At 31.8% G+C, this 26,893-nt stretch overlaps 1 protein-coding gene across 1 annotated transcript in view; it reads left to right on the top strand.

Annotated features, from left to right (window-relative positions):
* Window positions 1–26,893, top strand: part of DPYD (dihydropyrimidine dehydrogenase) — a 974,103-nt gene that overhangs the window by 420,176 nt on the left and 527,034 nt on the right. The window contains exon 11 of the mRNA XM_044672105.1: window positions 10,293–10,503. Within this exon, the coding sequence (XP_044528040.1) occupies window positions 10,293–10,503 (211 nt within the window). The remainder of the gene's footprint in view (window positions 1–10,292; window positions 10,504–26,893) is intronic.

The following is a 26,893-nucleotide window of genomic DNA, read 5'->3' as shown; positions in this document are numbered from 1 at the left end:
CATGGGAATAGTGGAAGAAATGGTATCATATATTTCTACAATATTTTCCTAATCTAGTAGTATAATAACCATCCCAAGAAAGAAAGGGGAAGAAAAGATTCAACTGACATGAACTGAATTGTATGGCTTCATCAAGTCATACTGGCTCCTAATGATCACTGTTTCATTTATATTTTTTCCCCAACTGTTCTTTTAAAAATGAATTCTAAGTTTTTGCCAGGAATCCAAATCAAGTTAATCAGATTTTAGTTTCCAGATTTTATCCTATCCCTTATTTTTGAAAAATCAGGACTTTGAATTCTGGTGGAGGGAAAGTGTTCTTTATTACCATGAAGAATTTGGTATTAAACCAAAATTTTAACTCTTTCAATCTTCCACAGTCTCCCACTTCTTCCCCCCCAAACTATACAACATGAAAGTCACTAAATATCAGATCCATCTACTATGAAATCATTTGATCATATCAGTGGATTTTATATCTCTTAAACATATCCTTAATGATCTCGACTTTTATAATGATTTGGGCAAATAGAATATTTTTGATAGCTAATGGGGCTTTTATGAGTCTAAAATTTAATTTGGAAAATAATGCTTTTCTGTCACTTGGATAATGATTAGTACTGCAAATAGGAAAGAAATTAAGAACATTATTTTTCTCTGGTATTATCAGCATTTTTATTCATTTGGGGCTGATGAATATTAGCAGGTATAGTTTATTTTAGCAGACGTAGGGTTCTTTGAGGGAGGGAGGGCTAATGTTTACGATATTTATAACCAAGGCCAATTTTTTAAAATCTACAAGTGGATAACATATAAATGACTAGCACAGAATTTCGCACTCTATGACCTTAGGCCTTGCATATTATATACTACATACTTTGAAGTATAAATTTAAATCTGGAGAATATTTCCTCTAAAGGCTAGAAAATGTATCCTAAACACTCATAGCTATTATGGATGCAACTATGTCCCATTCCTATAACATATGATAAGCATCGTTTCCTTGTATTTCATCAACTTTTATGTAGCATTTTCTCTCTTTGTTAAAGAAATACAAAACCAGAGGATATAGAGCTGATGAAAAGAAAACATAGCAGCATAACAAGCTTATACATACAATTGTAGTTCCAAATGTCTTTCATTTCCTCCTGAGGCTGCACACACACACACACACACACACACACACACACACACACACACACACACACACACACAATAGGATGCTACTGACAAACTAAAGCATCTCACTGAAAGTCTTCAGGGAACCCTGCAATTGTTCTGCACTATCCTCTAAGAAGATGAGGGAAAATCCATTAATAATTCCCTCCAGTCCTTTCTGCAAAGTCAAACAGATGAGATTAAATTTCTCAGGATAACAGAATCCCCCAAATACAAGTATCAAAAGCTGTTGACAGATCTGATAAAAATTTATGGGTGCTTTAAGCAGTTCAGAATGTCTGGAAGAGAACAAGAAGGTCAATATTTAATGTGCCAGTTTGACAAGTGAAAACTAAGGGATGAAGGTGGGAATTGTTGGTCTATCCTGATTATGACTCACAATTGGTAGACACTGATTATTACAGCATAGAGGATTAATGCAGGTACATATCAACATTCAGCTCTTGGAATCTGACTCTTTTGGTAATATGACAGGTATCTTGGAGAAATGATTTTAGCCTGGTCATGAGAAGATGATAGATTTCCAAGACATCTAATGGGATGCAGGATTGGCTTCCCCATCAAGTTATAAGAATCTTTACTAACTGACTATAATGATCTTCACTTTCCCTAGTTTCATTAGCTACTCTGCTAGACAGGGGCACTTCTGATTGAAAGAGCCAAAGTTCCACTCCTTTATACATTTAACAGCTAATAAAACACGCAATCTCTTGGCCAAGATTTGTTCATTTATGCCTATGGCATTAGACCAACATATTTCAGTGCCATCAGATAAAATTTTAATATAACATTCAGGTAATAAATAGATAATAGTTTTGGTTATCTATATCCTCATGCTGATATTCACTAGCTTCTCAGTTTCTCTTTGGTCTGCTTATGATTCCAAATAACTACTTATATAACAAAGATCCCACAAACACTTAAATATTCAAAATAACATTCTCTGCTATGTTATAATCATGTTCTTATTTTAATTAATCTTTGTTTATATTAATATAAATGTTTCATAATCCTTTTATTAAATAGCATCTCATGTGAGAATTACCTCTTCATATTCTTTGACCACTCAAAGATATTTTGAAGATATTTTAATGTACAAAATAAAGATTAAAAAACACAGGATTCATAAATTGTATAATTTTGTCATTACCTTGTTAACTTTATATATGTATACAGACATAGGTATAAATTTAAATTTTTAAATATATATTATATATGCATGGTATTAAGATGTATTATATATGATATATTCATATATTCTGTTTATAACATTTTAATATGTAATGTACCTGCATGTTTTATATTAAATATATATTCTATATATCAACATATATCAAAAACATGTATAACAAAGGTTCACAGTTTGTTATAAAATCCCTTTTTTTATTTTTTGCAATTGGAAATTCTATTTTTGTGGATGATTATTAAGACGCAATTTTTAAAAGTTCATTTTTTAAAATCACCCACTCTAAATTTGAAAACTCTACTGAAATTAGTAAGGTTTTGCCCTATGGCATTTCTATAATATCTGATAATTACAAATGATTAAAAGCTGGTCTATCTATTGTAGTGTCTGTTTGGTTGGTAAAAGGGATCCTTGCAAAAAAAAATAACTTGTCCTAAGTTATACAGAGATAACTCTAAAATTTATTACACTAATATGATAAGTAGGAATTTGAATCTTCAGTGTTGGAAGAAAATGGCTTTCCTTAGGATAACACTATTTAAATTTTTTATATATTAAATATTGTTTATGAAGATTAATATCATATAATTGAAAGAACCCTTTATTATGTATCAAAAGAGATGAATTCAAGTCTAAAGTTACTGCAATTTAGCAAGTTATATTGACCTTAAACAAATTGTTTGGTTTACCTTTGTTCCATTTGCCTTATTTATAAAGGGACAAATTTTGACTAGTTGGTCTCTAAAGCTCGGTCTTCAAAGTCTAAAATTATTTAATTTTATAAATTGCCACTTTACATAAATGTATATTTAATGTAGAAATAGTATAAAATTTTAAATTAAATTATTGATAAAACTGCTTGGAAAGGCATTCATGACAATTAAATTTATGTTTGAAACAAATTGCTCTAGTAAATTAGTAGGGATATGGGGGTGAAAGACTACAGTTTAAAGAGTCATTACATAATGGATAGAATACTTCTGGAGTGGAAGTCAATAAGATCAAGATTTGAATTCCAACTCACTCATATAGTAATTATGTGATCAGAGGAACATTGCTTAATTTCTCACAGCCTTAATTTCCTCAGCTGGTAAAATGGAGATCATAATAGTATATAATTCACAGGGTTGTTCTGGGGTTCAAATGAGGTAATGCATGTGAGGTATTTTGGAAGCCTTCAGGTCCTAAATAAATGCAAATTATAATAACAATTATAAAAAAAAGCTATGTTTTCTAGATATGACATTACACAAAGTCACTTAAATATTAAGCAAACCAAAACAACTGCAAGTAACATAGAAAAATATTAACTGTTTTCAGAAACTCTAAAATAGATTCTGTCTTATGTCTTGAGAATATCTGTATTATTGACAATATATACTTCTCTTAACTTACAAAATCAATTCACCAAATATCTCATGAGTATATACTATGTTCTGAACAAATTTACTGCTTTGGGAGAAGATCTTGAAACAAAAAGCATTGGAGATTGTATTTTTGAATAAATTTATCCATTTTTATATTTATTGCTAGAAATATAGCATACAAACAAAATTTCTGAAGAGACACAGTATTTATTTTTAAAACAAAGTATTGAAAATAATTGTTTGGCTCTCTTTCATAAGTAATCTTTTAATGGTCTTCAGGAAGTACCATTACTGTTACTATGAACGAACTGAGTAGTGATACCCAGCCTCTGCATTTGCCATGATAGCATGCTCATTAAAAAGAATACATCAATTACATGATAGTAGGATATCTACCACCCTGGCTAATTATAGAAAGAGTAATAAACAAATTGGCTTTTTGCTTGTTTGTTTGGCTAGAGGATTCCAGACAACAACCAAAAAACTCTAAATGGACCTTAGTTTCCATCAGCTTCTGTAGCAATAGAAGTAATGGAGAAGACATCAGAGCCAAGGAGCTCTTATTTTTATCCGAAAACATTAACTCTTGCTATTTAGTGATTTTTTATCACATGGCCAATAAGTCAATACCTTATTCTATGAAATGAACCATATCCATATTGACATTCTTGTTATGAATTAAATTAGAATTAGTAAAGAGGTTGCAACTAAATTCGATAATGTCCTCAAAAGTTTCTCTTGGTGAGATAAATAAAGGACCTTGGTTCTATAGGCACAAAAAAGCATCTTATGCTGAAATATATGGTTACTCCACCATGAATTGTTCAATAATGAGATCCATATTACTCAAGATGATTTCATCTTGTAGAAGATGAAGAAGTTGAAGAATAACAGGATTTCATAACCTCTGTGTTGGAAGGGATTAATAAATCTTTTTAATACCACTTTTATCCTTCAAAATTCATTAATATAAATCTGAATACTGTGTTTTTAGTGCAAAAGTGGACACAAGAGTGATAAACCAACAAATGAAAATATGCAGAAAAATGTGATTTAGAATCAAAAAATAAAAAGTCAAAAATATTTAGAGTTCTCATGAGTCTCATATTTGTAGAATTAATACTTTATTCCAAAAGAGATTTGGAAAATAAAGTGTGGCAAATACTAAACTACATTAAAAATTAATTGGATTATATCTTAGATATAACAATCATTTTTCTAATCAGCTGTCTGTCTGTAGTCAGATTTTCAAACAGAACAAAAATCAAAGTAAATATCAAATTGAATTAAAGGATTACAATTAAAGGAACATAACTATAGCTAATTATAACAGTTCCAAACTATCATCCAACCCATCATCACAAAATAGCTAATTCTATAAAAATAGAAATGGACAAATTCAAGACATTGACTTTGACAATCCACACTCCCTAAAGAAATTTAAACAATAGGAAAGCCTGAAGTGTCAAAAACAGCCTTAACTGACTGACACTTGATTTCCATGGTAAGAGGTGAGAAATTACAATCAAAGGCAGGCAAGAGTATTTTAAAGTACGCACTCTTTCTCAAAATCTTAAGAAGATGATATGTTTTAATGTATAAAATTATGAACAATATGGATATGAAGAAACAGAACAAACATGATTAAGATCCAAGAGTAGAATCAATGTTTTCTTGTGGTAGATAGCCCTATGAACCCAACTACCTTCCAAAAAAAAAAACGTAGACAAAGATTCATTGAATATATTGAACATTGAGCATATGACTTCAGTTAAATAGATTTTAGTACAGAAGTGAAAAGATTTATGATAGCAATATAAAGCCAGGCCCTTACTAATGTATGTTGTAGAAAGGTTACCTTTAAGGAACCCAAGTCATATTGACCAATACAAATGATGTAAGGAAATCACAAAAATGATGTCATATGGCATTGCAGATTGTAACAATTTATCATCTACTGAATAGTTAGAAAGACATGATCTGATGTCTAGAATTGTATTCCAGAAATTATTTTAATAAATTAAGAGGCAGAAATATCTCTATTATTCTTCTCCCAAAGATATCCTTTAGAATTCAATAAATAAGTTATAATGCAATTTGAACATTAGCACAGACAAAATTGTTCCCCACAATCAAATGGATATAACATTTATCAAAATAATTTAAGAGCAACTTTTAAAATAGATGTTTCTATATTCCATGATAATTAATACAATTTTGAAATTATGTGGAAAGAAAAGTTTTCAAATTACAGAGATCTAATGAAAGAAATTAAAATCATCTGGAAACAAGATGAAATAGTTATCATGCCAATAATCCTTTTCTGCTACTGGAGTTGCCCTGAGATGCTTTCAGTAAACCTACAGGATGTTAACTCACATTTAATAATTTTATTCAATTTTTGTCATTTATATCTAAATACATAGAATTCCATAAGATAATACAAAAGACAAATAATATAAAGACTTAATATAGGACCATTTATATCAGAATTCCTTGGATAAAGACAAAGGAATGATGCTTATCTAACTCCTTGTAAAACACTTTACATATATTTTATCATTTGAATGTCACAAAATCCTTGCATGGCAAATGATAAAGATATAGCTTTTAAATGTCTGAACCAATGCTCAACACAGGTTGCTGCAAGTTGGGCTTGGAGCAAACAAGTCCAACCATTTATCTTCAATACCTGTTCTTCCAATTGTTGATATTTTTAAGATAAATTTGATTATAGCTTTCATCATTCTAGGCATCCGTGTTGAAATATCTGATGGAAACAAAATATTTTTTTATATTTATAAATTCTTCTTTCAAGGTAACCCTGCCCAAACAACTCATTGCTTGGCATTCTCTCAAGCTCTTCCAGTTTCCATTTTGATTGAGATTCAGCAAAGAGGTTTGCAAACAGTAAAAATGTTTACAGATTCCACAAAGCTTTGGACAAGATAGTATAAATATTTTCTGCTTAATATTTATTATACTTCCCGATGGGGCTAATCATTCAAGAGAAGAACATATATTAATCAACTACTATGTGCCAGGATTTTGTTAGTTGCTGGTAATAATATTTTCTTAGATTTTTTTTTCTTTTTTTCCACATGAGGGAAAGGCTGATAAGAAAAGGCTTCATGCTTTCTTTCTGTCTCTCATATATACAATGTTGTTCTCATGTCATAGTCTCTATTGCCCTTCCTTAGAAAAATTCCTTAGATGACTAAAGAATATTCTGTCATCTTTTTTCAAAAGCAAATTCAGGGCATTTCACCTGTCATATGCATTCAATAACTGTTCATTTTCTCTATCTTCATTTTCCCAATCACCTTTCTCTCTCTCTCAAGCCCCTTTCTTATCTGCTGATCTTCCTTTTCCTTTTTCCAATGTAATGTCACTACTTCCCAAGTAAACATATCCCTTCAAAATTGCATCTCCCTATGCCTATTTTAAAATGTTTTTCTCCAGATAAATCAAATGGAAATCCCAGCTACTTAACAGCAAAAGAGCAAGAGCTGGCATGATTTATGTCTTTCTCATCCAATAGCAGTATCCTATATGCATTAGAGCATAATATCACTGGAATTATTCTAGCAAGCATAGGAAATAATCTTTGTGAGTGGCCAGAGTCCTATAAGCCTAACCTCTATGCACTGGCAGATAATGACTTAAAATATTCAATTATTTGAATGCTAATATTCTCAGTTCTGAGACATAAGGTTTGCTGATGAAAGCATCGATGTCTCTCAATATTGAAAATTTACAATAAACAGAAGGCAGTTTTACTTTAAATGTATATTAAGGTATATGTACCCTGAGAAATTTAAAAATAAGACAAATTCATAGAATCATAGGATCATAAAACCAGAACTAAGGGCTTCTGAGTTCAGTATAGGTGGAGGTATTTGGGCTTATTAAATCAATAAACATTTATTAAGGGCTTTTATGCTTTGCAAAGCACTTCACAAATATGATCTCATTTTATCCTCAAAACAGCCATGAGATGTTGGTATTATTATTATCTTCATTTTACAGATGGGGAAACTAAAGAAGATAGTGGGTAAGAGACTTGCTTAGAGTCACAGAGCTAGATAGTGTTTGAAGCAAGATCTGAATTCAAATCCTTCTGACCTGAGGTCCAGCTTTCTTTTGGTAGACATGCAATATATAAATGGATTAATAAGTGCAAAATATTCCCAAAGCTCTTAGGGGAAAAAAAGAAAGTATTGAACAATGGCGGTAATCAAGAAAGACCAAGTGAGTGGTCCTTGAGCTGTGCTTTGAAATGTCATGGATGCTTTAAGACTGTGGCAAAGTCAAAGCCTATTATAGATACCTGAGACCATTTCTTCAAAGGTTCAAAAGAAGGCAATGGAATGTCCTGTACAAGGAATTCCTAATGTCTCAATTTGATTATCACAGATGTGAAAAAGAAAGCAATGGAAAATATAGGTAGCAAAGCAAAAGCTTAGCTAGATTGCATACATTTTTAAACATTTGGCTAAGGATTTCTTGTCTCTTTGTAAAATCTCACTAACAGGCAAGAAATTTGTGTTGTAATATAAATAGGTAAGAAAAGAAGATGAGACAAAAGAGAAATTAAATCTGAACATGAGAAGTACTTCAACTGTGTTTTTTTTATCATGATATTTTATTTCTACTCACAACTGAAAATAGTTCTGTTATAAATAAGTGTTACATATTGATTTATTCAAACTATAAACATTTGGCATTGTTGTTCAATCAAGTGTAGCATTATCATTAAAATTTAGTATAGGGTGACATTTTTGAAACACAGTAAAGCAGATCATATTGATGAATTGAGAGGTGTTGCATTATCCAAATGTGTCAAAAGCAACACATGGAGACCTAGGAAACATATATTGATTACACTATATTTATTATATTATTAGAAATATTTTTGTTAGCTGGCCCCTTCTTGAATAAGAATCTCTTATTCGGTAAGGGTACAAAAAGAATCTCTCTCTCTCTTTCTCTCTCTCTCTCTCTCTCTCTCTCTCTCTCTCTCTCTATATATATATATATATATATACATATGCATATGTGTATCTATCTGTCTCTGTTTCTCCTCTAATTTTCCTTTACCCTTTCCCTCTTCCTCTCCCTCTCCTTCTCCCTCTCTCGCTGTCTCTCTGACTATGTGTCTGTCTGTCTTTCTCTCTCCCCGCTCTGTTTGGGAAGCCTTTCCACTGAAATTGCAATCCCATTGATAAGTGACTCTGAGTAGTTTCAAGGAGCTAATAAAAAGGAGAGTGAATTCAGAGAAGCATGAATTATATCTGGTGATATAACTCCATTCTGCGTCTTCATTCTTCAGACATACTATTAGATGTTAACAATTTCTGTTCATGCTATTTGTTTAAAAAAAAAAGGAAATCACTGTGTATCTTAATGATTCCACCAGATGCTTATAGTTAGACATGTTTTAAAGCATAAAATGTGCCAAGTATTTGATAATGGTTTCATGCACACAGAAATAAACTTTCTTTTACGAGCGCCCTGTAATTTAAGAAGAAAGAATTCAAGTTTAGATGTAGTAATAATGAGATCAGTCAACTAATAATATTTAATGATCAAATGAGATAATATATATTGTATTTTGGAGTCCTAAAGTACAATATAAATGTTAGCTATTAATGAAGAATGGATATGTGAATTTCATTACAGCAAGTATGTGGCACTATTCAATTTAGGCCCAATGGATAGGACACTGGTCTGGAAAAAGCAAGAAAGGAATTAGATTCTTTTCCTGACTGGTATCTTCTCTTAGATAAGTAACACATATTATGGCTCAGTTTTTGTATCCACAAATCCCCTTCCATTCTTTGAAAAAAATTTAATTGTAAAAAAAAAGAATTCTATGATATGAAATATAGTAAGCTAAAGTAAAGGTCAATGTTTTTGTTCAGTTTTATTAACATAATTCTATTTTGTGACTGGTTTTACAAAAAAGAAGCTGAGGAAGACAAATGGTATAGGACCCATTCACCAAGGATATAAATGTCTTTTCACAGTGCAGCAGATGTTTCTACCCCAAAACCTGCCTACTGTTCTGATCATGTACTAGCACTATTAGGTTTCTCCACTCATATTGACTTTTCCCAGCATAGATAAATTAGCCTGCCTGTAGACTATACTAGTCAAAGTGAAAGAGAAAAAAAGAGAGAAAGAAGATAGGAACCAATTCATTGTCCACAGGATGTTCCAATGCCAAGAGCTAACGGTGGGACATAAAACACAAGTGAGAGAAGTTTCTTATGATTTCTGTTCCCTGAATACCAGTATAACAATCAGTTCCTTCTGACTGACTGACTGATACACCTTTTCAGCCACTTACTCTCATGTAAATTCTTGATAACAAACTCTGAGAAACCACATAATATATCAGTCTTTTCATGCAAGGAAAAATAAAAGCCTTCTGCTTGCTAAAATGCAAAAGCCTTTTACACAGAGTCAAGTTAAACCTTTGATTAGAAAATAGATCAAATGCTCCTTTGAAGAAGATCTTTTTTTAAAATTTTTTTAATTTTTCTGTTTTGTCTTAGATGGAACTTGCTAAGGAAGAAAAATGTGAATTTTTGCCTTTCCTTTCTCCGAGAAAGGTTATAGTAAAAGGCGGACGAATTGTTGCTATGCAATTTGTTCGGACAGAGCAAGATGAATCTGGAAATTGGAATGAAGATGAAGATCAGCTAGTCCAGCTGAAAGCCGATGTGGTGATCAGTGCATTCGGTTCAGTGTTAAGTGATCCTACAGGTATAGTATTCATTCGTTGTAATGTGTAACATGATTGTCTGTATTTTAGTTCTGTAAGAGATTTCAAATTTCTGGGAGTTGTTTTTCAGTTTAATATTCATTTTCTTCCTTTAGCATAGAAGCCAGGCAATAGGAATAGAAAAACTTCAAAAATGGTCATTTATTAGTTTTAACTGGCAACTGGCAGAAAGATGGAAATGCCAGAATCACTGGTAGCATTGTGACTAAACAGAAAAACAGAATTGTTTTATGTTTATAATAAATTGTTTTAATTTGTTCTTTCACTTTCAACCTGATCATGACCATCATATTTCAAACTGAAATAGTAATAGGAGGAGGTAGGTGAGGAAGAGAAGAAGGAAAAGATAGAGATGGGATTTAAAGAATGTTTTAATGTTTACAATTTCTTACAAATATTATCTCATTTTAAGCACATAACAATCCTGGAAGGTAGCTTCTATTTTTAACCCTGCTTTACAGTTTAGTAAATTGAGGCAGATAAAAATGTATTGACTTGTCAAGGGTTATAGAGCAGGTGTCGAAGATTAGATATTAACCAAAGTATTCTTGATACCAGGCACAGCTTTCTGTCCACTGTGCAATCTAGCTGTCTGAAACAGAGAACACAAGCATGGTAAAGAGAAGGAATTCATGAGAGTATTAATGATTCATCTTAATCAAAGGAATGGGAATCATGCAAAAATGAAAGATACTTGCCACTCTTGAAGTATGATTTAAGTCAGATCTTAAAACTGAAAAATGCCAAATGATAAAAGGAAAATAGTAAATGAAATTTTCATTTCTTCTAGGTATCATCAGATAAAAGTAGCAATAGCAAAAAGATAATGAGAGAAGCTAAGAATGTCATCTTTTTAAGTTGACTCACCAATAATACTTCATTGCCCACAAAAAATATGGCACTTATTTTAGTTCAGTATAAAAAATGTTCTAAAAAACAAAACTTTCCTTAGAATATTGATAAAATCATTCCTGTTTGTATTGTGATAGATGCTAACATTTCTCCCTATAGAGATGCTAACATAGTCACTTGCCCCAAGTCAAAGATCAAGAGATTTATTGACAACACTGAAATCTAAATCTTCACCTTTGATTTCAGTCTACTGAGAACATGTTGTAAAGTTGATTTAGAGGCAGAATAATATTTGGATTTTTGTCTTGTCAAAAGGGAGTAGCTGTAATCTAACATATGTGTTTGTCTAGTTTCTAGTTTTATTTTTTATTTGTTTCACCAGACCTTGTAGTGAGTTCCTAGGAAGAAACTTTCTCTCCAAGTAAAATTTGCATGTCCTTTATAGTTCAGAATATTAAGAAGTTGTGTGCTAGACTGCAAAGTCATCGATTGTACATGGCCATCCAACCACAGATGGGATTTGAACTTTGATCTTACTGAGTCTAAAGTTAGCTTTTTAACCATTGTGAAATTGCTGCTTCTCAGTCTTCACATAACAGTGAGGATCAAAACATCAAAATGTCTTGGTTATAATCAAGAATTATTATATCTTCCAAGGTTTTTGAAGCATTTGTGTTTGGTAATATTTAGGGTGAAATATTTCCCCAAAGTGGACATTGTTTTAAATTGTATTTAAAATTTTAAATTTCAGTTATTAGTATAGTCTTTTTGTGTTAGCTAATTTATAGACTACTGAAGAATATTAATTAGGTGTAAAATTAATTTATATTTAGCCTGTAGCACCTAGGAAATATATACATGTATTATATATAGCAGTTACTTAATAACTGGTGAATGAATGAAAACTATGCTGAATTTGTTATGTTCAGTTTAATTCAGCAAATATTTCTTATGTAAATATGGTTAAACCTCATTGGATCCATGTTGCCTATACTATTAGTTGCAAATGACTCAAATAAATCTCTAATTTTTAGGAGAAGACCAATACACATCCCACCTTTTACTCTTTTACAAACTGCCTAAACGAGCCAGGTAGGTGGTGCAGTGGATAGAGTGCTGGGCCAAAGTTTAGAAGGACTCATCTTCCTGAGTTCAAATCTGGTTGCAGGTACTTCCTAGTTCTGTGACCCAGAACAAGTCACTTAACTTTTTGCCTCAGTTTCCTCCTCTGTAAAATGAGCTGGAAAAGGAAATGTCAAACCATTCCAGTATCTTTACCAAGAAAATTCCAGATGGGGACAAGAAGAGTTGAACAACTGAATAATAACAGTAAAATTCCAATTTTATTTTTCATGTATTCTTCATAAAAGTCAAACTAATATACTTACTATTCCTCGAAAAAAGCATTCTCTCTCTATCTTTCACACACACACACACACACACACACACACACACACACACCTTTTTTGATATTATCCTCAATGCTAAAAATTATTTCTCAACCCCTCTCCACTGCCTCTTAGAAGCTTCCCTTTTCTTCAAGGCTCATCTCATGTACCACTTCCTATGGGAAGTCATTCCTAATCCATGTATTAGTATCATCTTCTCCCCTTATATATCTAAAAAATTCCATTATAGAGTTCCTTTTCTTTTTGTTTATTTTCTTATAATAAAGATGTTTATTTAGGCATATTTCTGGCAGTGTATTTCTGGGTCAAAGGGTATGCATAGCTTAGTATCATTTGAAACATCATTTCAAATTATTTTCTAGAAGACTTAACTAATTTACAAATCTACTAACAATAAGTCAATGTGTCTATTCTTCCTCAGTCTGAGGCATTAATTCTTAACCAAACGATGGATAAAGGAGAGTTAAAAAAAATTAGAGGGTTCATTTAAGCAGCATGAACTTAAAATGCTTTTGAATTAAAATTAAATTAAATTAGGATGAGATGTGAAGTGATCAATGGGAAAGAAAACTTTATACCAAATATCTTTTATGTGTATATATATATATATGTATATATAACTAGGTATAAATAGGTGTGTGTATATCAAAAACATTTCTAATAGATGCTTTCACTATATATGTAAGGAAAATACCTCTTCAAAAGAATTGTAAGTCCTTAATCATCTGAAAAGATGTTCCAAATATCCATTAAGTGAACTACAAGTCATAACATCTGAGATTTCACCTCACTGCCAAGAAGAAAATTATCAATCACAACTGGGAATAATCTATATTGTAGGAACTGGAAAAATAACATCAATGCACTGTGGAGTTGTGAATTGTTCCAAATGCTTTAGAAAAGCAATTTAGAATTATGCAAAAAAATAGCTACAAGGTTCAAAACTTTGGACCTTGAGATTCTACTATTTTATCTATATTACTCAAAGTAAGTGATAAAAATAAAGGGCCATAAATAAAAACCAAAATATTCATAATGACACTTATCGTAGTAACAGAAAACATCAACAACTTATCATTGGTCAGAGAAGGCTAAACAATCTGTAGTGTGATTATAAGTGAATATTAAGGTGTTAAAAGAAACAATGAATGTGATGATCAGAGAAACATGGAACTACTACTTAAATGGAAAGCTAATTAAGCATAACTTTCAACAGTGTAAGTGAAAATAATAACAACAGAATAGTGGAAACTGAAAGCCATAAAATTGTGTTCACCAGACTTATTTCCCAAGTAAAGCTATAAGAAGGCACTTTCCTCCTTATTTTAAGAGGTTCACGATTGTCCATAGAAGATTAGAAAAATGTTAGACTTTTGATGTATTAGTTGGTTTTGTTAAATTTTTTTTCTTCTTTTTTCTTCTTTGGTGTAACACATGATCCCCTGGGACACACAGAGAGAGGAGGGATGAATTGGGAATTGTATATGATTAAAAAAAAAAACAGAAACAAAATTGTTTTTTAGTAAAATTGCTAAAATTTCACCCTATCCTTCTTGAAACTTCCTGAAAAGTTGAAAATTTGTCATATATATGTCATAGTATTTGGAAGACTAAATAATTAATGGGAAGCAATTCGTTCACTTATATTAAACTCAGAAAAACAAATGACCATTCTCCAGGAGTTACCTAACTGGTTATAAACTTAAATTCCATTCTTTAAATTAGGGTGACATTTCTATATTTATTTCTACCATCTCTGCAGCATCTTCAGTTCTTGAATCTTCTTTCCCCTCTACATCAAAATATTTAAATGCCTCCACCTCTTTGCAAAATAGATCTTATTTACTCTGTTGTCAAATATTGTACTTCTCCATTTCTTGCTTTCTTTCACTGTTTGCCTTCTGAAATGAGTGATTATACTTGTTCCTTCTTTGTACTTGATGATTCATTTCCTCCTTGACCCCTTTAATCTGACCTCATGGCTCTAACCTCATCCATCTACCAAAATTGAACTCTTAAAGGTCTCTACATCATTCTTGCCAATTTCAATGACTTATTAGCTCTCATTCTCTTTTCTTTCAATAAAGAAGTTCTATCATTTACCATCTTTTTTTAAAAACTATGTCTCTGACTCCCATATATCTTCCAAACTTTTTTCCCTGATTATTCTTATTACATACTTTATGTCTTCACCTGGATATCTTTTCCACTACCCTAACTTAAAAGTTCATTTTTGTCCTTCTGTTTTCATGTTCTGTTTCTCACTCTCTCCCTTTGTGACTCTATCTCATATTTGCATATGTACCCATATCAATTTATGCATGTATATATGGATATATAGGTATATTATATGTTTAAATTTGTTTCAGTCATTGGTTGATCTTCTGATCTACCTAATGATTTCAAATATCCTTACTACAAATTATCTTAATTTATCTAATTCAAATAAAACAGATTTGACCATACTTCTAATTCCTAGCAATCCATTCATTTTCCTTTGCCTCTAAAGGAAATTTATTTCCATTACTGGTACTTCTTTATAAAACTACAGAAAATGTTTGAATTTTTGATGTATTAGTTGGTTTTGCTAAACAATTTTTTCCTCCGTTTTATTCTTTGCTATAACACATGGTTCTCTGGATTACTGACAGAGGAGGACATCCAATATTGTAATCATATTTTATTCTTTTAAGAAGTACTGTAACAATATTATTAGTGAATTATACCACAGAACACTAGAAAAAGTCATGAGGTTTATTCTTATTTAACTGTTTCAGCTATATAGAATGTCTTTATTTAAAGTTCAGAGTGATTGTGATTTTTATTTGTTTTCTATTAATAAGATCACCTACTATTTATTGTACACCAAACTATACAAGGCACTGTCCTAACATGGGATTTAAAGGATAAGACTTTATCCCTCCCATCAGAGTTATTAGGATGCAATATATAAAGATGTAAATAACATTGAAAAATTTAAATAACAGTCTGAAACAGAGGATGTTACAAGGGAGAACATGATTAATTGCTAAATGGCTTTCAAAACAATTAATTGGTATAGGAATTCATTATCATCTTCTGTACCTAGGCTATTCTCCATAGTTGATTATCAATAAATATGTGTCAATTTAATAAAATTTAATAAATGAATAATTTCACTGGAATAAATATGAGTAAATAAATATGTTATCTAATTAAGTCCCCTCTGAATTATATTTTGCTTGCAATTATATTTAAGCAACAGACCATTTGGGCCTTTTGTAGACAGATTATATATATTTAGATCTGGGATAATCCTCAAGAAGTTTGGAGTATACTAGGGTTTAAATTAGAGTCCTATTCAGTTTATCTTTTTATTCAATTCTTGGCCCAATTAGTTATCAGTCACCATAAAAGCTTTCCTAATTGCCCAGCTAAAAATGATTCATTTCCTTCAGATGTTCCTAAAATCTTAGGCATTTTGCTTATTTCTATCTTACTATATTTTATCATAATGTACTTCTTTGTATACCTTTAATATCTTTCTTATTAGAGAACAAGGTGCTTGAATTTGGTTCTGATCAATTTTTCTATCCCCATCACATAACAAAATGCCTTCAACAAAATAGAAATTCAAAAAATGTTTGTTAAATTTACTTGAATTAAAGTACCATCTTTGGCTTTTTTATTTATTTTGTAAACTTTACTTAATTGAGAAAATATATTTGAAGCACTTTGAAAATGTTAAAGTACTATATCAATGACAATAACAACAATAATAGTAGTGAGAATGTTAATGATTAATAATAATAACAATACTTATCAGCACAGTAGAGTCAATAAAGTGCTCACTTCAGAGTTAGGAAGATTTGGATTTGACTTCTGTCTCTGACACATACTGGTTTTTCGACCCTAGGAAACAAACTTAGATTCTCAGTTCCTTAGTCCTTTATTACTAAATTTTAATAGAAATGAGGGCCAATAAACCATATATAAAGAATCCTAAGGGAAGAATATTGACTTAGTTTTAACATATTTTAAATATTAGATATTCCTTATGTACTTATTCAATTCAAGGGTCCGTATATGGTGACTGAGTTCATTATAAATTTATGTCACATAATTTCAATTAAACCTTCACTGTAGCTAGGCAATCATTTCATATGTACCTAATGTATTTACTCTCCTACACATCAGAAAGCCTTTTATAGATTTTTTTTCCTCCCTCTTTTCCTTGCCAAGGCAAACTCCTCTACATGAACAAGGGATCTCATGCCCTCCAGTCTTCTCCAGCAGACTGCCTTCTTTATCAAATTCTCCACTATTTAAATCCATCTCTCCTTTTCCACTATCTACTTTCCTATCGCCTACAAATGCTTCCTATGTCCCTACCATTCTCAAAAAATGTGTCAAATAATCCATCCATCTACAGAGATGATCACCCCATATCTATGACCCTTTCTTAAACTCTAAAATCTCAGGTTTAATCATGTCACTGCTCTATTCAATAAATTCCAGTAGCTCCCTATCATCTCCATGATTAAATATGAGATCTTTTTGATTTTCAAAGTCTTTTATAACCTTGTCCCTTAATATTTTTCAGTCTTTTTACACTTTACTTCCCCCCTCAATAAATTCTATAATTCAATGACATTTAAGTGTTCTTATTGTTCCAAAATTCACCATCTCCCCACTCTGGACTTCTCTATAGGCAGTACCCCATTCCTGAAATGGTCTCCCTCCTCTTTTCTCTCCTGGCTTCCTTGTTTTTCTTCAAGACCTAACTAAAATGTTTCTTTCTATAAGAATCAGTTTTTAATCCCCCTTAATTCTAGTAGCTTCTCTCAATAGATTTTTTTTTATATCTGAATATCTTTCTTGTAACTAGTTATTTACTTATTGTTTCCCCAATTAGACTGTGAGTTAATTAGGACAAAGGGTTATCTTTTGGTTTTTTTTTTTTACTGTACCCTAATGCTTAGTAAATTGTTTGGTACATTATAGGAACTGAATTAAGTTAACTTGTAAACTTGTTGATTTGACTTGTTTCATTTCTTAGGTTCTCACTTAACACCTACAGGACTAAGGTGAGAGAGGCAAACTGTGGAGGTCCCATTATTTTCATTGATTAGAATCAATCATTATAGAATGAGTATGGCAAACCCTGAGAGATTAATTCTGTCAAATATGTGCCTTATTCTCATTTCACCTGTCATGTTCTTGAGATTAAAGTTAATAAAGTTTCTTTAGGTTATTATATACAGTGTTTACAGAATCCTATTCTGACCACTGAAGAAGATATGAGAAACACAACACTTGAAACTAAAAGCTTAGCCCAGGCATTGGAAGCCACATAAGAAAGTTACTGGGAACAAGGATGACCAGGACACGATATTGGGTAGAAAGTAATCTATTTAAGTAGAGCATAGTGGAGGGAGTTGTATGAAATCAAACTATAAAAGTAATAAAGTACCTATTCAAGGAAAGGAAATTTAACTGTGTTAGCTTTTGGGGAACATCACCCCAGTGCTCTGGGATAGAGGTATGAAGGGAAGACTGTCTTCCTGTCAACTGCTTTTCCTTATATGATAAAGTTTTGCTGTTCATAATCTTCCATCACCTTCTTCTGCTATGCTTTACAAAGGAGCTTGCAGAGTAAACTAGAGTAAAAATTCCCTTTGTGATGTCTGATGTCTCTAAGCTTGAAAGGGAGATCAAATTTCCATCTGCTGAACTGGTTTGGGGGTCCTATTGACTATCTCATTAGCAACCATTTTATTTCATATAAACTATTTTAAGAAAAAAAAGATGATAGTCATTTTTTTTTCTTTATCCTGCCCTCCCCCTTCCCATTTGCCAATTTGTGGAGATGACAGACTATCTAAAGATGTCATGTTGGAACTTCTTTGCTTGAGATAAATGTTTTCCTCAAACTTATTCTTTCTTCTAACATAGATTTTTCCCTGACATTTGTCCTAATTAGTCAGTTACGAGGCTGCACATTGACAGCTGATTCTTTAATGACTTCTTCATCTGTATCTAGTTCCTTGTCTGGTAAGATGGATATAATTAATTTTATGTTGGAGAATTAAGTGTGGTTCATCATTAGCAACTTGAAACTCTTTTTAGAAAGAATGTTAATACAGTTCATGCAACTTGGATTCATCAATAAGAGTGCTAGATTTGGAAGTAAGAGGAATCAAATTCAGCTTTGGATTTCTACTAAATATATGAAATTGCAAAAGTCTGTCTTCCTTATCTAGTAAATGGACAAAATAATAACACCTACCTCAGTGGGTTGTTGTAGAGATCAAATGAGATAACATGAAAGTGCAAGCTTCAATGTTACGTAAATGCAAGCAATGTTAGTGGTGCGGATCATAATAATGTAAAGGTGTGAAGTAGCATAATACTGGTGTAATAGTTTAAATTTAATTATGAGACTACTAGTAGCTTTAGTAACTTTATTACATCAAAATAGTAATAGTAAAGAGAGGGAAAGGTGGGAAAGAGGTAGAGAGTTGCTTAACTTACTACTCTATTGGGCGCCATGATGGATTGAAGATCACCACCAACAAGAGTTCCTTCAGGTTCCAAGCTCCAGCCAGAAGAAGACTCTTATTTCTTGCTGGGTCTCCCTTTATAAACAGTTTTCTCTACTCACTGTCTCTAACATGTCACATCTCAAGAACCAACCATAGTTTTTAATTTTCCTGGCACCACCCAAGGGGGCTGTGCCTGTGGGATCAGTTTCCCAACTGCTTGGTCTCAACTTCCTTTCTCTAAGGGTTTGTCTATACCTACACATCTCAGTGGTAAATGACCTTCAAGTCACTGGGAGGTAACTTAAAACAAAGCAACATTAATAGAGAAAGAAATTATCTTCCAACACTTGGCAAACCCTTGTATTTTTTTTTTTTACTTCTTGATCCTATCCCATATAATGCCAATCTAGTTTTAAACAATAAACTATAATAAATATTTGTTCATCGTGAAAATTATAAATTACAGATGAACACCCCCAAAAAGTAAAGGGAGGATAACTGGGATATCATTTAGAAATATCTGGAGTTTCTTGGAATAAAGGTGCTAATTATTATATTATTATTACTCTTAATAATTATCAGTAAACATCATTACTTTGCATCATATTTTTTCCTTCTCTATTGTTTTGGAAGCTATTGAGCAGGAAATAGAAACAAAGGACTACATTTTCAGGTTCTCTGCATGCAGAAAATGTTCATGAATATTTTGAGTGCAATTTAATTGAATTCCTCATTAAGTAGTTGTCCCAAATTCTAAATGCATCAGTGTCCAATTTCAAATTCAATTGAGATAATAGAAATTTAGACTTATTTAGTATCTCTACCCAGTAGACCTCAAAGCACTTGCACCTTTTTAATCTCATGTATCCTTTCTAATTCCAAATTGTATTGAATTGGGATATTATTATTCAGACTGATTAAAATGAATGACAGGAATTTAGTCACAATGCAACTCCAACTGGCAACTATTCTCCCCTGGCAATCATAGCCAAGCCCTTTTCTTGGAAATTTACTTGGAGAATTATCCATCTTAATAAAGAGTGAGCTTGTTCTCCAACTTCAAGGTCATCTAAGTTATTTCCCTGTATCAGGATCAATTTTAACAGTCTTCTAGCTTATATTTTAAATCTTTCTTTTCTTGTTCTGATGTGAACCAAACAACTACATCAAATCTTTTGGGCATACCTCTTGGGTACATTTTTTGGATAAGGATTGGAAAGCAAAATTTTTAAAAATCAGCAATCTTTGTTTGTTTGGCTGGATGAAAAAGTCAATTTCAGGTTAAAACACCAGTTCCCTTAATTCAGCTGTTGCAGTGTTAACTTTGCTATCAACTTGTTTGTTTTGCTTGTTTTGATCCTGAAAATTATCTCTTCAAAAATTAAACACTACTTTTTTTTTCCTTAAAAGGTTCTTTTCTGTGCCTCCCTTTCCCGTTTGTTATTCTTCATCCCACATAAATACCAAAGCTTACATGCCCATTCTTTGGAACATTCTAATTTATTTATTTATTTATTTAAACCCTTACCTTCCATCTTGGAGTCAATATTGATTCCAAGGCAGAAAAGTGGTAAGGGCTAGGCAATGAGAGTCAAGTGACTTGTCCAGGGTCACACAATTGGGAAGTGTCTGAGGTCAGATTTGAACCTAGGACCTCCTGTCTCTAGGCCTGGCTCTCAATCCACTGAACAACCCAGCTGCCCTCTGGAGCATTCTAATTTAAAAGAACAGAAATGCCCAGTTTTGTATTAATCCTCTAATCTTTCACAAACCTGCTTTGACTTTAAGTATATCAAAATTAAAAGTTTTGTCCCATTGTCTTTGTGGTGAATTTGAAAACTCCTTGTATTGGACTTTTTTATATCCTTCATAGCTACCCAATAGAGCACATACCATTTTAGCTGTGTCTGATTTTTTGTGACCCCATTTGGAGTTTTCTTGAGAAAGATCCTGGAGTGGTTTGCCATTTCCTTCTCTTGCTAATTTTACAGATGAGGAAACTGAAGCAAAGTATAAGTGACTTTCTCAGGATCACACAACTATTAAATGTCTGATGCTGAATTTGAATTTGGTTCTTCATACTCCAAGCCCAGCACTCTTATTCACTGTACTGTATTATAGGCATTTCTGAATTTACTTTGTTTTACTCATTTTGGAGGAAAATGTTCTTTTCAGCCAATAATTCTATTCTATTTAGTAATAAAGATCTTCTAATGAATAAATCTTCTTTTAAGAGTACACATTTTTCCCCCAAGCTGAAAAAGCAGGAGTCAATCATGGTTCGGTCTTAGTAGACACCAAAACCTTGACCAGTTTGGTTTCAGATTTAGACCAATTTTTTTATGTCAGCCATCAAGTTGACACCTGACTGCCCAAGGGCTCCCTGGACTTGTGCTGGATTTTATTTGGACATTTGCTCCACTTTAGCCCACTGTCCCCAGAAACACCTGACCTCATTAGATCCACGACCTTTAGTATCCTTAGTAAGAGAGATTATAGATTATAGATGATTATAGATTATAGAGAGATTAGTGCATATTGCAATCACACCATACCTAAGCAGTTAAATCTCAAACTATTTAGATATAAAGAACACAACAAATAAGTCCCTTCCTTCAAGGAGATTCCATTCCACTGGGAGAAAAGCAATATGTATCCAAAGAAGAATTCTAAATGCATAGAATGTTGAAAATTATAACATGTAATCTGAAAAAAAGTTATTTAAAAATGCATGCAAAATAATTTCACTGGAAGGAGGACAGGGAATACTGAACCCAGAATATGAGGCCTTATATAAAAGGTAGCACCTCACCTAAGCTATCTTAACTTAAATCCGTAGGGACTTCCATGTAGGTCTGATTTTTTTTTTTATCCCTACACAAACTAGTAGTTGATTTTCCTAATCTAAGGAAAAAAATATAAAAAATGTTGAATTCTATCTCTTCTTGGTGTTCTTTGAAGTATTCTGTCTTTGGCACATTTTACAATATTCTACATATTATAAACATTACACACACCAGGTATATATAGACTCTTAAAATCACATTTTAGGTGCCAAATGTGAATTATGTTACTGCCTTGTGGTGCAATGAACTGTGTCGTGATATGTTCAGCAAGGAATAAAAGGAATGAAAATAGGAATCTCATAAAGAAGTTTAGGAAAGCACCTTTTTCACTGTCTTATATAAAAATAAAGTAGATGATTTAATCTAGTGACTAAACTCATTCACAATCAAACATATGGAATACAATAATGTTTATTTTATCCACTGTTTAAAAAAAAAAGAAAAAACTCAAAAATTCTTAGCACATGATAGATTTCTATAATAGAAAACAAGAACTTCACAACTTCTTTAAGAAATCTTGGTTGCACTTGCTAGAAAATCACCATTAGTTGTTCATTATTATGTCTATCATTAAAAGGAGATATATTTTAGTTCCCACCTAGAAGATATTTCAGAATTCTCTTCATCGATTATGACAGATATTCTAATTTAATATTTATTTTCCCCAAAATACCATTTTTATAGGAGACTTTTGAATTATTTGACTCAGTATAATGGAAAATTTTAATTTTAATATTCTGTTATATAATTCTTAAAAGTTATATTATTTATTACACATATATGAAGAAATATCATTACAAATCATAATTGGTTCCACAAATCATGCATGAAAATTAAACTTACACTTTTGTATTTATGTAGATACACACATCCACACACACACACACATATATGTATGGGTATATTTCTCTGTATATATTTAGGGTTAATGGATGAATATTATTTACGTTAGAATTCATTCTTCTATTAATTAATTATGCTCCCTTCATATCTATAAAGTGCTAAGAGGTCTAGAAGACTTAAGATATTGTATGAAACTCTGGTGCAAAATTTACAGAAGAAAATGCAGATGAATCAAAGCAGATTATAATGGGAAAGCATGAATAGGTCCTGATAGGTATTTTGGAGAAAACAAGTTTTTTTTATAAAATTGCAGGACTAAAAGAAAAAATATATAATATTTGGCTTTAGTCATTTTCTTCTTTAACTAAAAGGGTATATTTTTTGAAGAGAGAGATTTCATCAACTCTTAGCTATAGTAAAGGACTATTAATATTGCAGCAGCACTATGTGATAATGTCTATATATGTTTAAATAACACCTAATCATGTCATCACAGGAGAAGTTTGCTACCTACACAAGAAAATGATTTTCTCTACACCATGAGAAAAGGCATGTAAAGTAATGCCTCATTTATCCAGCATAAATGGAGAATGAACTATTTCAGACAAGTGAATTTTCAAAATAACTCCCTTGTCTCATCATTATTTGCTTCTATATTTTTCCGCCCTATTAGATTATAAGCTGCTTACAAGCAGGATTTGTATTATGTTTATCTTTGTAACCCCATTTGTATTTTTTGACATATAACAGGTGTCTCACAAATATCTGTAGAGTTTCAGATGCTTGGTTGCAAGACTGAAACGTGCCTCATTAACTGATGGTATCTTTATTTTGTTTACTTAAAGCATCATGATTAATTTTTTATAAAATACATTGAATATTTGCAGTAAGTCTTACACAGCCTGGCTTTTATGTTTAGTTGAGTAAACTATTATTTAGTTTCACTTTATTTTTTCTAATGTCTCTCACTTTCATGTTGAGGAAAAAAAATACTTGAACAACCTGTCTTAGAGTATTACTAACAATAATAGTAAAAATCAATCATGTATCCACTATGTTTTTGAACCCTGTCAAATCGGTATAAATGCACTAATACTAGTATTTTAAATCCTTTGTGATTTCCCAGTTGTGGGCATTCCCTTCATTAGTGCAATATTGCAACCACTCCATGTCTTAGATGGTCTTGGAAAATCTCTCCAGTTAGAGAAAAAAATTAATTAATTTCTAGATGTTTACTTATAAGTAAAGGGATAATCTGATTATCTAGATGAAAGAATTCATGCTGCTTGAAGGCAAAAACTGTTTCCTTTATATCTTCATGTTTCTGACACAGTGCCTGGCACAGAGTAGAAATTGAGGAACATTTGTTGATGGATTGATAATTTTTTGAGGTTCACTCATTTTAGTAATCTAATTTTTCATGACCTAATTTGGTGTTTTCTTGGCAAAGACATTGGAGAGTTTGTCACTTCTTTATCCAGTTCATTTTAGAGATGAAAAATGGGCAAATAGGGTTAAGTGACTTGCCTAGCATCATAAAACTAGTGTCTAAAACCAGATTTGAACAGGAAGATGAGACTTCCTTACTCAGACTTAATCAGGCACTAGGCCACCTAAATTGGTTTCAACTTTTTATACATATATAAGTCCCGGGAAATATAATCCAACCCCATTGTTTAGGGCACAGCGACTTTAAAAATGATACCCTGCTGTCTCTTTTATGAATAAGGGTTCTATGACCTGGAAAGATTAAGTTACTAGCCCAAATCCACACAGGAAATAAGTAGTGATGAGCTCATCACTAAATCTCATTAGATGAATCTTATCATAGCGAATGCTGCTAGAATTATTTTGCTATAATAATACTTAAAGACTTGATTGATAGATTTGATAGATGCTATTATTTCATTTTAAACAGAGGAAAATGAACATATTTTGACTTCTTCCTGATGTGACTCAATATTCTTTTTTATAAGTAACTTTGACCAAGTAATTTTTGTTTCTCTATGCTTCAAGTTTCCATATTTAAAATCAAGAACCGAGGAAAGTATGACTAACATTTGGCTCCAGAGAAGGGAAGGGGTAATGCATTCCTCTTCTTTCCTTGCAAAATAGGAGAAAGAAGGTCCTATATGTTTAGAATGTTTCAAATGCCATCAATCCATGAGTTATTTTTGCTTACCTTTTTTCCCCCCTCTTTATTGCTGGAGATGATTCACTGGGTCACAGAATCTAATGGTATTACCAGAAATATATATGATATGAAACCTAAAGAAATTAATAAAACTTTTTTTATAAATCAGGAAAATTTGACCTGATGAAACTTTCAACCTCTAAATTCTATAATCTTAAATCTTATGATATTCTGATCATAGGCTCAATAATTCTACTATGGTATAATACAATAATGACCTCAGAAGTTTTTGAGGCATAGTCATGTTTGCCTTAATATAAAAATACTGTATGCTGATAATCTACCTTTTACATCCACTGCCAATTGACTTTTATTGCTGCTATCAGCATATTTTGATGAACTTCATCCATTACCCAATTTTATATGCTATTTGTTAAAAAGACTTCCACAGGATTGGCTCTGGTAAAGTACACGGACTTGGTTATATATTTTTATTACTCAGAGCTCTTTGTCACTTTTTTAGATTATACCTGTTTCCATATTAAAGTTCACTTAAGTGGTAAAAGTCACATGTAAAGTGGGATAAATACTGGAATTAGCAAATAGGCGCTTGAATTTAAATACTAAGTTTACTAATTGTTCTCTCTATGAGTTTGGGCAATTATTTAAATTTTCTGGGCCTCAATAACATTATCTATAAAATGAGGGTATTAGAAATCACTTCCAAGGTATTTTCAAAGATCGATAATAGAGCTTCATCATATTTTTGAAATTATACCTACATATGCAAAAATGTAAAGCCATTTAATCAGTAAGTATTTATTAAATATCTGTTCCATTTAAGGTACTCTGCCAGGGGTAGAAATAAGGCAATCCCAACTCTCAAGGAGATAAAATTCTTTCAGACAAATTATTAAATTATATTTTATTTTCAGTTATATGGAGTAGTAGAGCAGTGTGTATGCATAATTTTATCTAGAAAAATTAATTTGTAGATACAGGATTATTGAACCAAAGGCTTAGAGCTGGAAGGGACCTTAAAGGTCCACTGAGGTCACCCCTCTCATTTTACAGATGAAAAAAGGGAGGCACAAAGAATAATTACTTGTCCGACACCTAGTACATGTGTAAGCTAGGACTAGAACCCAAGCCATTTTAAATCATATTAAAGTATTCTATTCATTATATTAGACAGCCTCTCAGCCAAAATAAATTATAGGAAAATCATCACTCAATTTTGCTGCCAATAAGGATTATTTTTTCTGTTTTCCATATAGGAAATTTCCCTTAATTCTAAAGATGATAGAACCAAAGTATTCTATAGTTCATGTAATTTAGGAATAAAATTTCTTATATTTTAAAAGGGGTGAAGTAAAGGACTCTTTAGGGGGAAAAAAAGGAAACCTTACACTGCAAATAATGTCATTTTTCTTTAAAAGTCTAAAGTGATGTAAATAATGTAAGGCAGACTATACTCTGCCAGGCAAAGGAAATAGGGCTGATGACAATGCTAATAATGATTCAGCACAAGGTCTTATTGTGTCACTCAAAAGAGTAAACTCTCAGGTGGTTGGACTCTGAGGACATAGCCTGGAAATGTATGATTTCTTCTCTTGGGAAGACTTCTCATGCAATTTCTTAAGCATCTACACATGCTTTTCTGCTAATTTCACTAGGGATTAGGGATAACAAGGAAGCCCAAAGCACAGTCATTTCTGAATTTTTAATATACCCATCAGCAACTTATTCCCTTGATGGTGTTA

Source organism: Gracilinanus agilis, chromosome 4 (genome assembly GCF_016433145.1).
Source record: "Gracilinanus agilis isolate LMUSP501 chromosome 4, AgileGrace, whole genome shotgun sequence".
NCBI classification, from domain to species: Eukaryota; Metazoa; Chordata; class Mammalia; order Didelphimorphia; family Didelphidae; genus Gracilinanus; species Gracilinanus agilis.
The sequence above is the reverse complement of the archived record's forward strand: the minus strand, read 5'-3'. Positions and strand labels throughout refer to the sequence as shown.